Consider the following 16,046-nt stretch of genomic DNA (forward strand, 5'->3'; position numbering starts at 1 on the left):
AAGTCATCAGCAAATCTGTTGGCTCCACTTTCAACTTATACCTGAATCTGACCACGTCTCATCATCGCCACTGTCACAACCCTAGTTCATTATCATTATTCACCTGGACTACTGAGATAGCCTCACTACTGGTCTCTGCTTTCACAATCCATTCTCTACAAAGCAGCCATAACCATTTTGTTAAAAACACAGATCACAATTTTTCATGCTTCTGCTTAAAAAACTTTAATACTCCCCATTGCATTAATGTAGACTTCTTAGGATGGCCTACAAGCCCCTACTGGCCTCCTGCTTTGATCTGCTTTCTCTGACTTTATCCGTCAACACTCTCTTCTTTGCTTAGCATGCTTCAGTCACATTGGTTCCTATGATTTCAAATTTCTCTGTGATGTAAAGTCATCTACTTTGAGGGGATTTGGAAGGTCAGGGTAGGGGGTTTGGGAAACTGGTGAAGGTTTTAAAGAGTTGCCTAGAGTGGGAGAACAATTCAGAAAAATTTAACAGGATTGCTGGGAGGTGTTGAGGGTTCAGTTGTGCTTGGTGATTGGAATTTAATAAAAGAATGCATGTGACTATGCAAATTTCTCCAATAGCGGTCAGCTGCTCCCATATCAAAGGGGAGCATATGGATGGTAGGGTTCATTCAAGGTAGGGGTACTATAAAAAGAAAGATGGGGCAAAAGAATTTAGGGTGCTGAGAAGTGTTACTGAATTTTTTTGTAAGTATACAACAATAGGGATGGGGTAGAGAGAAGGATTGCTTGTTTCCTTAGCTTGCCCCAGTTGTGACAATCTAAATTGCAAAATAGAAACAGAATCAAAGGACCAAGACCTACCAACATTGATGCTAAAAGCTTTAATTTGCAAATCCTAAGATTATTTTAAGGAACCTGATTACTTAAAAATTTACAAAATGAACAAATTAGTAGAGACTTATTTACATTATAAAGGAATTTTTCACTTTCAAAATCAATTTCCCAAGGGAACCTGCAGGTTGAACAGTAAGATTTATTAGTAAGTTAGGGATTCAGATTCTAAAAGATTTCCAGTCTGGCCAATTCTTCAAGTTATCCCAAGAGGGAACCTTCTCATCCCCTTTTTCCTTCAGAACAGTTCTCTGACTCTCCTGTCTTAGTTACAGACATTTAAGTCCAATTTAGAAAGGCATAAAATACTTTTACTATTCTGGCCCCTAACTTGCCTCATATTTTGCCATTTACCCTCCTTGCACTTTAAGCTCCCAAAACCAAACTACGTTATATCTACTGTGCTTTTGCTTCTGTTATTCTGTCAGTCTAGATCATCTTTTTTCTCTGAAAGACCATGCTCTTTCTCTGTTAAACTCCTGGCCATCCATCAACACTCAGCTCACAGAGCACATTTCCAAGTAAGAGACACTATCTCTCTGCTATATTTGGTCCTTGTACATAGTTCTATTATTGTCTGTGTTGTGTTGTATTATAATGCATTTTATATACTACGTGGTATATAATATCTATCATGCCTTATAAAGCATTATTGTGATTGATGTTTCAGGTCACTCAATGGCTAAACCAGGGCGAGTGTTCCGTGGTCCTGGTCAAGTCCGTTTTTGTTGAGCCTCAGGTATAAAATGGGTACTGTGGCTCCGTGAGGATGAGAAATAACATATGTAAAGCCCTTACACAGCGCTCAATTAAGGAAAGCCGTGACTATTTACATTGTTTAGTGCCCTCAAAAAGTCTTGTTGACCTCAGTTCAGGAAACGCGTCTTAAAATGACGTCACGACAGGCGACTTAAAAACCACGGCATGTCTGTACCAGAGTAGAGAATCAGACGAAATACTTCAAGTTCACCTGTCACAGAGTTTAGAGGTTCTGCATAAAACAGATTTCCATGTCGTAGCCCGGCCTGTAACAGGAATTTTAGCTCAACAGCCCAGGTCTTCCCGGAATTACTCTAGGGCAGGCGGGAAGTGACTAGGACCCGGTGGGAAGGCCGCCGTCCCGACCGGATTGCGTGAGGTGGCTGGATCCCTATGGCCCGCGGCAAAAACAGCCACCCAGGCGGCCCAGGGGCCCCTGTCTCGGTGATCAGAAGGCCGTAGCCTCCTCAAGTACTGGGTCCATAGGTGCCGGCCCACAGAGCTACAGCAGCCGAAACCCACAGGGCGATTCTCCCGCCGCGCTCCCACTGCCATGCCGAGCCGTGGGGTCTCCCCGCGCTTCACGCAGGGGCGGCGGGGCGGGGCGCGGTGACGCCAAGAGGAGTGACGCGACGACGCAGCGCGACGCGGTGACGCACGCCCCTTTGTTGGCTCAGGAGCGGCAGCAGCGGCCGTGGAGGTGGCGCTGGGGACTGTTTTCTCTCGGAGGCCGGAGAGGAGCCGCGTCTGACTGGGGCAGGCGGCAAGCGGCCCCCTCGCTCCCTCCCTCCCTCCCTCCTCCGCGCCCTCCCCGCCGCCGCCAGCCGCCAACCGCCAACCGCCGCGCCCGGGGAGGAGCCGCGGCCCGCGGGGCCGGAGCCAGGCCTGCGCCCGGACATCAGCCGGAGCCGGAGCGAGAGCCGGGGCCTCGGCGTCCCCGCCCTCTCCCCGCCTCAGGGCCAGCGTCCCCCGGGCCCCCGCGCGTCGCGCCATGGACTCGGACGAGGGCTACAACTACGAGTTCGATGAGGACGAAGAGTGCAGCGAGGAGGACAGCGGCGCCGAGGAGGAGGACGAGGACGAGGACGAGCCGGACGATGATAACCTGGATCTGGGCGAGGTGGAGCTGGTGGAGCCCGGGCTGGGCGTCGGCGGGGAGCGGGACGGACTGCTGTGCGGGGAGACGGGCGGTGGCGGCGGCAGCGCTCTGGGGCCCGGCGGTGGCGGTGGCGGCGGTGGCGGCGGCAGCGGGCCGGGGCACGAGCAAGAGGAGGATTACCGCTACGAGGTGCTCACGGCTGAGCAGATTCTGCAACACATGGTGGAATGTATCCGGGAGGTCAACGAGGTCATCCAGGTGAGGGGGGCCGCCGCGCTGGCTTCACCGGGGCGGACTGGGGAGCGGACTCGGGCGGCCCGCGCGGCCCCGAGGGGCAGGCCTGGGCCTGGTGCGTAGCCCAGCCCGGTGCCTCCCGGCCCTGTCTCCTGCGCTGCCTCTCGTGTGTCGAAAGGAGACGTTCGCTGGTTAGCCGGGTGTGGGAAGGTGCGCTGAGGGCGGTGCTTTCCAGGTCGTGCTATGGCGGAGGCCTCCGGCCGCCTAAGACTTCTTTTGCGGGCATTTCTTGCCCGTCCTGGGCCCAGTGTCCTTCCTCTGGCCGGAGGAGCGCCTACAGGGGCGGGGCGGAGAGGTGGTGGTGGAGAAGAGCAGAAAGAACTGGGCCTCTGAGAGGGTTACTCCGGCCTTCAGTCTCACTTGAGCACTGTTGGAAGAGGTTAGAGTAGGCCTAAGAGCAGCTTGGTGTACGGTTGCCCCAAGTGGGCACCAGTTAATAGAGAAATGGATCCGCTTGGCAGTCATAAATGCCTGCTTAAAGGTGGGGGAAGGGAATTATTTCTCGGAAGAGGTGCTGTTGGGCCTTCTTTTCTGATGGTGAGGCTTCTGCTTGCATCTCTTTACCTCTTTGCTGTTTGTGTGGGACTTAACTACTACTTTTTCCAGTCGTAGCATATGACTGACTTGATGCTGTTGGAATAGTTACTGCAGATTGCATGCCCAGCCTGCAGCTAAAACAACAAAACGCAGTGTTGTTGTCTAATATTGGACAAGACACTATTGTGAGTTAGAAAGTAGAGGCTTTCTGCTTCTGGACTCCTGTTTCCGATCATTTCTCCTTCGTGGTCAGTAAATTAGGCTTGTTTTAATTTGACAACCACATCTCATTTAGCCTTCTTGTGGGTCAGATTTTGCATTTTTGAGCTTTAGGAAATCAAAAGTTTCCCTTTTTGGGGGAGGGGGAACAGTTATGGGGCGACAGGGTTTTGATAGAAGGATAAAAATGAAATTTTGATTCAGTGCAACTTTTGGAAAACACTAGTTACATGGAAGGAAAGTATATACATGACCAGCAAGTTACTCTTGCCTTGTATGTCATTCCTTTTTTTTTTTTTAATCCTTAAAATTGGCTGGCTAATATTCACTGGCAAAATAGAATGTCACTGCCTACTTGTTGAGTTTGCATGATTAACAGGTTTTTTACAGTATTTTCTAGTAAGCACCACTGTCTTTTGAAAATTAAACCGTCTATTTAGGCCCATTTGAAGACAGTGTTTTGAATAATACTGGAAACAATATCTGTGACGTCTAGTGCTATTACTAAACAGTGGAAATCTCAAACTTCCATATAGATAACGCAGTCTAAGGGATTTCAATGGTTGTAGATGAAAGGTAAGTTTTACTGCTCTTTTTCTGATCATAAAAATGACAGTTGAGTTCTTAGGCTACTTAATTGAGAAGTTTTCTTTTCTTTTTTGAGGAAACATCATTAAAAGAATTTATAGTAAAACCTTGAATTCTTTTTTCACTTACTTACAACTATGTAAAATCTTATGTTTTCAAACTTACTACCTAGCTTATTGGCATTTTAATTAGCTTTAAAAAAAACCTCTTGGATATTTATTTTTTAACTTAATGGTCTGTTTTCTTATAGTTAAATCTCATCCAGCTTTCTCTGGTCTTAGGTGCGTCTTAATCACTGATGCCAAACCTTACGAGTTCTTTATGTCTCTTTTGGAAGAGAGATATAGCTAATGTACATGACATCATTCTTCCTTTGTTAGTTTCAGGGAGAGAGAATAAACTCCGATGAACTGAACTAATAAAGACCTACAAGACCATAAGACCTAGGGATTTTTTTTAGGTATCTTACTTTTACCACGTTTCCTGATTTTTGAAAACTCTGGTTTCTAGTCTACTTCATGGTAAGGATACTCTTAAATAGAATTCTTGAATATGTATCTATTCCTCGTTAAAAGTTCAGATTTAGAAACTTAGAAATATCAGTAAATCAAAGGATAGGATTTATCCCAGACCATCTTTTCTCCAAATGGTGTATTTACTAGATCTAAACTAGGCTTTGATTATATTATAGGTTATTTATGTTAATAGATTTAAACTTAAAAAATTACACAGATGATACATGCACATTGTAAGAAAAAACTGGTTAGGCAAGAAAAAATAAAAAGACAAAGTAAGCCTACCACTCAGTGAGATACACCAAAATTTGAACTGTAGTTAGCTTTCCAGACCTTTGGGTAAGCTATCCGTATTTTTAATAACAACAGAATCATACTGTATGGTCTGTTTATGTTTTCCCTAGAAAACAGGTTACAAAAACAGAAGGAATCTCAACAGCTTTTACCTGTCAGTAATAACTATTTTTCAAATACTTATCTGATTACAGATCTAAACGAATTTATTTAATTAATTTGTTGTTATTGGCCTTCCTTTATATTTTCTAGTTTCTGGCTTTTGTGAACCTCATTGGAAATATCCTAATAGATAAATCTTTGAACGTTTTATTTTCTTAGGATAAGTTGAATTGCTGAGTCAAAGGATTTGCTTTATTCAAGGCATTTGATATGTATTACCACATTGCTTTCACAAAGGCTATACTAGTTTTACCTCACTAGTCAGTGCTTGATTGGGATAAAATGATGGTAATTTTTAAAATTTGCCCTTTTTTTTTAATTGATAAGATTGGACTTTTGCCATGTTTATTGGGCATTGGTATTTCTTTTGTAAATTGCTCTTTACTTTTGCTCATTTTGCCCCATTTATAAGACCTCTTTATCTTCAGAGGCTTTAAATCAGTCATCTAATTTTTTCAGTTAAAAAATTAACATTGGTTTAATGTGACAAGTTTTAAGTTTATCAAGTTGAAAACCATTGTTTTACTTGGTTCACATTAGAGAGCTTACTATTAATTAAAAAAAATTTAAATCCTCTGCTCCCCAATGCTACTTTTCAATATGAAATCAAGTATTAGTGAATTGAAAATAAATTTGCGGGAGAAAAAGATCGCCAAGTTAATTTATCTTTCCATGGGAATTTGATTATTTTTTCTGGGAGAGTAGTTCTTGGGCAACGACACATTAATACTGTTATTTGTAGATATCTGCAGGTTAGTTCTAGTCTTTAATCAAGTAAGTTATAATCTTCACTTTTTCTTTTAGAAAACTTTTAGCTTTCTGTGATTCTCTTGTTATAATGTGTTTAATTTGGTCTTGTTTTATTTAAATCCTTTGTGGCCACCTAGCTTATCTTTTGAACTTTTAGGAAAAGATCAGGGACTTTCTTTAACCTGTACTGATGGTAGAGAAGTGCTTAAAACCCTTAACTTATGCAACTATATTTACTTAACTAGTATTGGTAATATTAGACAGTGAATTTCTAATGTAATTGCCTAAATAGCTAGATAATTTATTAAACTAACACTGTACAATTCTGCAGTTAAGGAATGTTTAAACTTGCCATCTTATATCTCTGTGGTGAAGTTTAACACATGTTGGTTGTGCCTTGTGTGGGTGCCAGTCACTGTGTTAAGTAAAGGATATGGTTCTTGCCTAAGGAGCATATAGAGGTGGGGAATATAGAGGTCCTTGGGCTCAATTTCCAGAGATTGTTATTCATTAGTTAAGTTTGAGTTGGAGCCTGAGTATCTATATATTTTTAGCCACTGCAGTGATGATAGTTCTGAACCACTGGAATAGTTATAGTCAATCCACTGTCATGATTTTGACTCACTCAGGGAGAATGACTAGAGTCAGAAGGGCAGTAACCCTTAGGAATACCAAGTTTAAAGAGTATGCTGAGGAAGAGGGCCATGGGGCTGTTGGATGTGAGTGGTCAGAGAGGAGATATGAAGAGAAGGGGGTGGATGTCTTTCTATTGTAAGATTTGTTATGCTAAATAACTTGTTTTAAAGACAGAAATATCTAATCCTTATGGGGGAAATTTTCTGTTGGCTGTTGATTTGAAATCTTTCATTTTATTTCACCTATTTCATTAAAAGATTTCATTAAAGAACTTCTGAGGTGAGGTTTCAAGTCTAAATTGAGAGGCAGCGTATTCCAGCGAACTGTGTGTTGGCCTGGGAGTCAGTTCTAGCCCTGGCTCTTCCTGTAACTGGCAGTTTACATCTCAGAACCTTCAGTTTTGTTTTGCTTTGTTTTTGTTAATCTGGGAAGTTAAAACAAGAGTCGAACTACTAGATTGGTCTTTTTTACATTAATGCTTTGTTTCTTTATCATCCTTTTAAAGCCTCAAGTTGGAGATGATTCTTGTTTCCAAGAAATTGAACTCAAGTGTGCGTATCAAGATGTACATACATTGGTTAACTTGTTTGGGTAGGGGGAGAAGAGGGAGAGAAAGGAGAGAGAGAGTGAGTGTGTATGTTTTGAAGCTATTAAGGTGTTTGGTATGGTTCATTCCTGTTGAACTTTTATCTTTTCCCTGATGATTTCCTTGAGCTATAAGTTTTCAATTACATCAATTCTTGTTGAATTTGTTATGGCTATAATCCTATGAATCAGAAACTCTGGGGGTTGGGTTCAGCAGTCTTGTTTTAGTAAGAAATCCAGATGGTGCTGATGCAAGCTAAAGTTTGAGAATGACTGATCTAGTTAAAATTTAACAGCAGTGTTTCTCCATGTGTTATGACTAGGGATAAATTACTACAGAGGCGGGTTAATGATGGAAGGCACGTTGTTTAAGAAATTAATAAAAGGAAAATTTCAAGAGCCTGGATAATACTTCCTAGGCTAATCAGAGAGTTGGAGGGGATTTGTTATCGTTACTGCTAGCCTTTAGATAAGGTGGCCTTTACTTAGTTGAACTGTTTCAGACATACAGACTGAACTAGTGACATCTCACATTCTAGGACTTGATTTTCCTTCCACTCTTCCCCACCCCCTGTTTTTTTTTCTTTAAAACAAAAATAGGGTTTTTTTTAGTTTAATACACTGGAAGAGATTTAAAGTCTTGGATAGCTGTAAATGCATCTGCTCAGTACTGTACTAAATGTTGAAGAGAATATGAGAAGGCTTATTCTCAAGGAGTTTGTGATCTCTTTGAATTTAGACACTCAAAGCTATTAGGTCAGTGAGTAGTTTAATCAGGCGTTAAGTGGATACTAATAGGTATTCATGGAAGAGAGATCTGTGGAGGTTATCTGCAAGATGGCTAGGATTTGGGTGGAAAGAAAAGAGGGATAGGAAGACATTCTAAGAAATTGAATAAAGTGAGAATGAGGAAAGTGTCCAAGTAATGGTGAGGTCAGCTACTGTAGAACAGTTTATAAATTGTGGGTAGTAATGTTGTAGAAGCTGAGAGGTTTGATGCTGTGAAGAAAGGCACAAGTCATCACATTAAATTCTTTTCTTTGGGTTTGACCTGTGGTAGCTATATGTATTAGTTATCTTTAGCCCCATAATACCCCAGAACTTAGTGGCTTAGAAACAGCAAGGGTTTATCATCTCACAGTTTCTGTGGGTCATGATTCTGGGTGCAGCTTAGCTGGGTGCCTCTGGTTCAGGGTCTCTTATAAGGCTGCAACCAAGATACCAGCTGGATTGCAGTTCTCAAGGCTTGACTGGGGGAGGGTCTTCTTCCAAGCTCATGTAGCTGTTGGCCAACCTCTTTGACTGGCTGGCTTTTGGCCAGAGACATCAGTTTCTTACCATGTGGGCTTCTCTAGAAAGTGGTTTGCATCACAAGTAGCTTCTTTCCTTCTGAGCCAGGAGTCAGAGAGAGCCCTCAAGATGAAAGCCATAGTCTTTTTATAACTTCGTCTCAGAAGTGACATCCCATTACTTTGCCATATTCTTTCTAAGTGAGTAACTAAATCCGGCCCACACCCAACAGGAGGGGATTACACAAAAGTAAGGAGGTGGGGATCCTTGGGGCCATCTTAGAGGCTGCCTACCATGATATACATATCTGGCTCAGTCAAGAAGTGAATGACACCTATTGTATAATGCTTATCTATCCAGTCAATTTATATACTAATGGGAGTGCATAGTAGTTTGGTTTTTCATTTTTGATTAACCATAAATTATTTGTATTTGGCTTTGCAAAGCATTATTATTCCTTTAAATGGTAAGCATTCCTAATTACCTTTCAGTGGCTAAGATAAAAGAATAGTTTGTAGTCTCTTTGAATTGGCAGGAATTTGAGATTCTCCAGTCCACTGATTTTTTTTTTTTCCTCTCAACTTTAGCTACATAGTGGAATCACCTGGGGATTTTTTAATCACACTTTTTATTCTGATAATTATAGATTCACATGAAGTTGCAAGAAATAATGCAGAGAGATCCCACATACCCTTCACTGATTTTTCTACAATGATAGCATCTTGCAAAACTATAGCATAATATCACAACCGGTATATTGACATTGATGCAATCTACTCATCTTATTCAGATTTTTTTACCTGAGGATTTTTTAAAATGCAGGCACTCAGGCCCCACCCCAGAGTAAGCAAATGGGTCTCCGTGAGATGGACCAGGCATTATTGTTAAACAGAAATCTTCTCTGGATTATGTTAGTGCACAGCCAGGGATGAGCATCCCTGTTCTTGTCCAGTGTCTGTTGGTAAGTAAAGAATCCTCTCTGTAACATTCCAATCTCTGCTTAACTACAAATAAATCACAGTGAACTGTTTTGTGATGTAGCTCATTCCAAGTTTAACTCTTGATTTTTTTTTTTCTGCAGAGGAACATTCGCCCCTGAGCTAACATCTGTTGCCAGTCTTCCTCTTTTTTTCTTTTTTTTTTTTGGCTTGAGGAAGATTAGCCCTGAACGAATTTCTGTGCCAGTCTTCCTCTATTTTGTATGTGGGTCACTGCCACAGCATGGCTGGTGAGTGGTGTAGGTCTGAACCCATGAACCTGGGCCACCAAAGTGGAGTGTGCCGAACTTAACCACTATGCTACGGAGCTGGCCCCCATTTTTTTTTTTTTTTAGACTAAATAAAATCTGCTTTCATTTTAATTTCACCTGTTGCTCCTAGGGTGGTCCTTTGGTGAATTTTTTATTTTATTTCAAAACATAATTGTTGTTTTGGAAGCCTGAAGGAAAAACTTTCCTTCCTGAAGTTAAGCAATCCCCTTTCTCCATTCCTTTTATGACAGTGAGCCTATATCTTTGATTATGCATGTTGTCTACTTCTCTGTTTTTCCATTAGCCACTTTCTTTTAATAGGCATAATATCACAAGCTATAACTTTGCTAAGACCTTGACAGTATATATACAGGTCATCATTTGATTTTGACACTATGGTACTATGTATCTTTATAAGTAGCTTAATTATTCTCATTAAATGATGGGATGAATAGAAGAATAAGTATTTGGACTGACATTTGATGATCACTTATTATTACTTGAGAGAGTTATCTGTAGTCAGGGGCTTTTTCTCACCTGGAGTGACTGATCCTTTGGGGCCCATGGAGATAGCAGTGGCAGTCCTTGCCTTATTTCAGTGTTTTTAAAAGCCTAATGTATTTAAAACAAAGCAAAACAAAACTCAAGCTAATTAAAATGTGGGTTAATGTTGGATCTTATTTCCAAAAGAACAGTACATTTTACAGAGTCAGTAGATTTCTACAATCATATATAATTTGTTTCTTCTTAAATTTTGCTTTCTTCCTGAATTTTCATTCTCTTGGTGATAGGTGGTCATCTAATCTTAAATGTCTCATTTCTTGATGTATCTTGGTGCAGTTGGTATTTGAATTAAATTGATAGGTGGTTTGGTATCTTAATAGAAGGCAGCATAAAAAGTTCTTACTGACCTAGCAGCTGCTCTGGCAGATTAACTTTTCAGAGCCCTACTTTTTTTCATTTTTAAAAATGAGAATAGTAGTATTAAGGCCGAAAGGTGGTGAGGATTTAAATGAGAAATGCCAAATATTGTACTGGGAGTTTTCCATGTAATTTTTTTTCCTTAATGTAAACATTGTTGCATAGCATTTTTCCTTTTTGCTATGTTCCATTTAAAAGAAGTGTCACAAGTGACCTGGCACTTAATACTTTTTGGCAAAAAGTGTAGCAGATAATGAAGTATTAGGTAGCATTTCCTTATTACTAGGACGTTTGTTTAGACAATGCTAAGAATAGCTATAATTCCAGCTACTTCTCTCCTAGCTTGCTTTGCTGTCTTCTTTGAAACTGTCATACTTCTAATTCAGATCTTAACTGACACCAATTACTTGGTAATATATCCTTTCTCTTAATCACAATCGTACATTTTTTTAGGGATTAAAATATAAGCCAGAGACTGACAAGTCTTTTCTGATTCTTCGGAAGTATTTACAAGTAAAAACCTCTATCTAATAATGTGGATACTTAAATTGAAATTTGTGAAATTTTAGACAGGTAGTTTTCTGAAACCCATTTGAAACCCAGATTTACTGCCTTCTCTCCTCAAGCTCTTCTTCCTTTGATTGGCCTACCATTCTTGGAATTTGAGAATCATCTTTGATTCCTTTTTCCCCTGTATTTTCCACATCCAGTTAGCCCTGATCAAATTGTCTCTGAAATTTGTTTTACGTTATTGCTATCCTTTTTACTAATCCTAACCTGGGGCCTCTTTTTATTTTGCCTTCTTTCTCTGGGCTTCCAGACTGTCATACTACCAAATATAAACATAGTAGTCATTTTCCTGCTAAAAAAGACTTTATTCCTACCCCTTTGCCCCCTATTAGAAGTCTAGTCCAGATTCTTTTAATATAGCATTTGTGGCTTCCCTGTCTTGATGATAGCTAATGTTTTCAATCTCATCTGCTGTAGTTCCTGATTCTCCCACCACGCCTAATTGCACTACTTATAATTCCTTAATATATAATACACATTTGTGTTTTCCTGTTTTTGCTCATGCCGGTGCCTCTTCCTGTCATACTCTTTCTCGTCTTAATTGTCTGATATACTCTTTTTCAGACCCTGCTCAAATACTACCATCTCTCTTACCTGGTTCCTCTTCTCTGTGTTTCTATTCTAGTGCTTAGCTCTATTTGCATAGCACTTCATATGGATGTTTGGTGTAGCCTACATGAGGTTGTAATATGGCCGTCTCAATACCTAAGTCTCTCTAACTAGCTAGATAGGAGGGTTTTGAGAGTGAGAGCTGAGTCGTCTTCATCCGTAGCATTATGGCACACTAACACAGTCTCTGATATAATAGAAACTCAGTAAATACTTGTTGAAGTTTGTCCTTGCATAGTAAATGCTTGCTGCCTCGGTGTCCTCATCTGTAAATGAAAAGGAGCCAGACAAGATTTTCTTCTGGCACTAATAAATTATTTTGTGATTTCTAGATAATGCCACACTGAAAATGTAAGAACATGGCAAAAAAAACTTTAAATTCCAAGAGGATAAGTTTTTAAAGGCCTGATAATAATAGCGACCCTTTTAGATTAAACTTTATTTGCATATAGTTCCCTGGCACTTTATATGAACTGACAGTGATATTAAAAACAATTAAGTCACTCTAATATAGTAGTTCTCAAAGTATAGTCCATGAAAGCAAAACTATTGTATGATAATGTTAAGACGTTATTTTCCTTTTTTAAATGTGCTGACGTGTACTGATGGTGTAGAAAGAAAGAGTGGGTAAAAACACGGGAACATTAGCAAAGGTTAAATCAGTGGCACCAGACTATACTGGTCATTGTAATCTTTACCACCACAGACTCAGTAAAAAATATCAGTTTCACTTATTGTCCTGGATGAAGCAGTAAAAATTACTAAGTACATATCTTCTCAATAGCTCATGTGGCAAAATTGGAGGTATGCATAAAGCACTTCTATTTACTAAAGTACAGTGGTTGTCTTGAAGGAAAACTGTGCACTTGTTTGATTTGTGAGCTGAACAAGCTGCTTGTTTGATGGAACACCGTTTTTACTTGAAAAAATGACTGACACACTGGTTATTTAGACAAATGGCAAATAAACATATGGTAAATGTTTCTTCAAGTGAATGAAATACACCTGTCATTTCAAGGAAAACTGCTTACAGTGTTTGTTGCCAGTGATACTATTTTTAAGTTTTTAAGTGAAAATTAGAATTTTGGAAAATTTCTATCTGCCACTGTGAGACTGACAGCTTCCTAGTGCTTAAAAACTTCTGATGAGATATTGTATAGGAAGATATATCCACACTTGGAAGCGCTGCATAACATAATGAAACCAGTATTTTCCAAATTACCAATTTTCCAATGACCAGTTGTGATATTGCACAGTCGTATATTGGTAAATGATCCATTCAAAGTACAAGATAGACCGGTGGATTTTAATATAACCAGACTATGAAAGGTTCTTTGATATGCTTTCAGATTCTACGTTGTAACTAGTCTTTAAGAAACGACCATGTTTTGAGTTTTGGTGTAATATCAAGAAGAATATCCATAATTATCTAAAAAGACTATTAAAATGCTCCTTCTTTTTCCAACTACATGTCTTTGTGAGGCCACATTTTCTTTATTCTTCAAACGAAACAACATACCCAAGAGATTGAATGCAGAAACAGATATGAGAATCCACCTGTTTCCTATTTAGCCAGATATTAAAGAGACTTTCAAACATATAAAATAGTGCAGTTTTCTCACTTTTGTTTTAGAACATATAATTTATTTTCGTAAAAGTTTTTGTTTTAACTTGTAATGGAGTTAATTACTCTTATTTTTAATGAATTAATAAATATTTTAAAAATTTTGTTTTAATATCTACGTAAACATTGATAATTAAAACTCACATAAACAAAACTCTTTGGCATCCTCAATAATTTTTAAGATGAAAAGGGGTTCTTAGACCAAACAGGTTGAGAATCACTGCTCTGATGTTCTGAAGTGTTTCTGAATCATTAAAGAAATGTAATGTAGGCTTGCAGACAGAAGATATGACAACCACACTACACGTTTTTACTGTAAATTAGCAATGGATTATAAATTACAAATTAAGAAGTATTGATTAATCAAACATTTATGTATAAGCTATGTTAGATGCTGTGGGGGTATTAACAAATATTAGATTGGATACTTAAAAAATAAAATCTAGGAAATGTGAATCATAAGATGTGGCTTGTTGGGGAATGATGATTGGAAATGGGATGAGATGCTTAATATTTTCAAGGAGGAGCTAGCAGAGATACCACCTGACATATTCCATTTATTTATTTGTTTATATTCTGACTTCTTACATTGAAATGAAGGCTCTATGAGAGCAGGGACTTTGTTTTAATCATTACTGTAGTTCCAGTGCCCAGAACAGTGTCTGGTACATTGTAGGCACTTAGTCAGCATTTCTTTGTGTAAATATTTCTATTTGCCTCCAGTTTTTTTTTTTAAAAGATTTTATTTTTTCCTTTTTCTCCCAAAGCCGCCAGTACATGGTTGCGTATCTTTAGTTGTGGGTCCTTGCAGTTGTGGCATGCGGGACGCCGCCTCATCATGGCTTGGTGAGTGGTGCCACGTCCACGCCCAGGATTTGAACTAGTGAAATCCTGAGCTGCCGAAGTGGAGCGCATGAATTTAACCACTTGGCCACGGGGCCGGCCCCTGCCTCCAGTTTTGAAGAGTATTTTGCTCTGTATATAATTTTAGGTTTGTAGTTGTTTTCTTTCAGCACTTTAAAGATTTTGATGTCTTCTGGCTTCCATTGTTTGTGGTACCAGGAAGCTAACAAATCTTTAATCTGAGTGCTTGTAAGATTTTTTACTTTGTATCTAGTCATGGTTTTCTCTGTGTTTATCTTGCTTTGGGTTTTCAGATCCTTTTGAATCTGTGGGGATGATGTCTTACAAGTTTTGGAAATTCTCAGTTCTGCCGTTTTTATCGCCTTTCTTTCTAGTACTCCAGTAACACATATATTAATGCTTTTTGTTATGTTCCATATGTGACCAGTGCTCTTTTGTATATCTTAAAAATCATCTTTTCTCTGCTTCAGTTTGAATAATTTCTATTGATTTTTCTTCTGGGTCTTCAAATCTGTCTTCTTTTATCTTCTATTAAACATCTCTTAATTAGCTCTTAAATTCAGATATTGTAGTTTTCAATTCTAGAGTTTCCATTTGATTCTTTTTAGATGCTGATTTTCTGATGATTTCTTTTTCATCTGTTTTCCATCTATTGCTCTGTTTCCTTCAGCGTACTAATCATTTATTCTTTTTTTAAAATTTTTTATTAAGTTAATGATAGGTTACAATCTTGTGAAATTTCAGTTGTATATTATTGTCTGTCAGTCGTGTTGTAGGTGCAACCCTTCACCCTTTGTGCCCACCCCCCACCCCCCCTTTCCCCTGGTAGCCACTAATCTGTTCTCTTTGTCCACAGGTTTAAAGTCCTCATATGAGTGGATTCATGCAGAGATTGTCCTTTTCTATCTGGCTTATTTTACTTAACATAATTCCCTCAAGGTCCATCCATGTTGTTGCAAATGGGACGATTTTGTTCTTTTTTTTTTTTTTTATGGCTGAGTAGTATTCCATTGTATATATATACCACATCTTCTTTATTCAGTCATCTGTTGATGGGCACTTAGGTTGCTTCCACATCTTGGCGATTGTAGATAATCCTGCAATAAACATTGGGGTGCATAGGACTTTTGGAATTGCTGACTTCAAGCTCTCTGGATAGATACCCAGTAGTGGAATGGCTGGATCGTATGGTAGTTCTATTTTTAATTTTTTGAGGAATCTCCATACTGCTTTCCATAGTGGCTGCACCAGTTTGCATTCCCACCAGCAGTGTATGAGGGTTCCTTTTTCTCCACAACCTCTCCAACATTTGTTACTATTTGTTTTAGTTATCTTTGTCATTCTAATGGGTGTGAGGTGATATCTTAATGTAGTTTTGATTTGCATTTCCCTGATGATCAGCGATGATGAACATCTTTTCATGTGCCTATTGGCCATCTGTATATCTTCTTTGGAGAAATGTCTGTTCATGTCTCCTGCCCATTTTTTGATCGGGTTGTTTAATTTTTTGTTGTTGAGTTGTGTGAGTTCTTTATATATTATGGATATTAAGCCTTTGTTGGATGTATTACTTGCAAATATTTTTTTCCAAGTTAGTGGGTTGTTTTTTTGTTTC

General features: G+C 39.3%; 1 protein-coding gene across 3 annotated transcripts in view; it reads left to right on the forward strand.

Moving 5' to 3' along the window:
* Positions 1 to 2,481: 2,481 nt before the first annotated feature.
* LOC124236121 (Bardet-Biedl syndrome 4 protein) overlaps positions 2,482 to 16,046 on the forward strand; it is a 188,120-nt gene continuing 174,555 nt past the window's right edge. The window contains exon 1 of one of the 3 annotated variants that reach the window (XM_046654823.1): positions 2,482 to 2,982. In XM_046654823.1, coding sequence (XP_046510779.1) covers positions 2,617 to 2,982 — 366 coding nt within the window. In that variant the 5' untranslated portion in view covers positions 2,482 to 2,616. Of the gene's footprint in view, positions 2,983 to 4,303; positions 4,351 to 16,046 lie in introns of those variants that run through there. The other 2 variants (XM_046654824.1, XM_046654825.1) reach the window with 2 other exon arrangements.

This window comes from Equus quagga, chromosome 2 (assembly GCF_021613505.1).
Source record: "Equus quagga isolate Etosha38 chromosome 2, UCLA_HA_Equagga_1.0, whole genome shotgun sequence".
NCBI classification, from domain to species: Eukaryota; Metazoa; Chordata; class Mammalia; order Perissodactyla; family Equidae; genus Equus; species Equus quagga.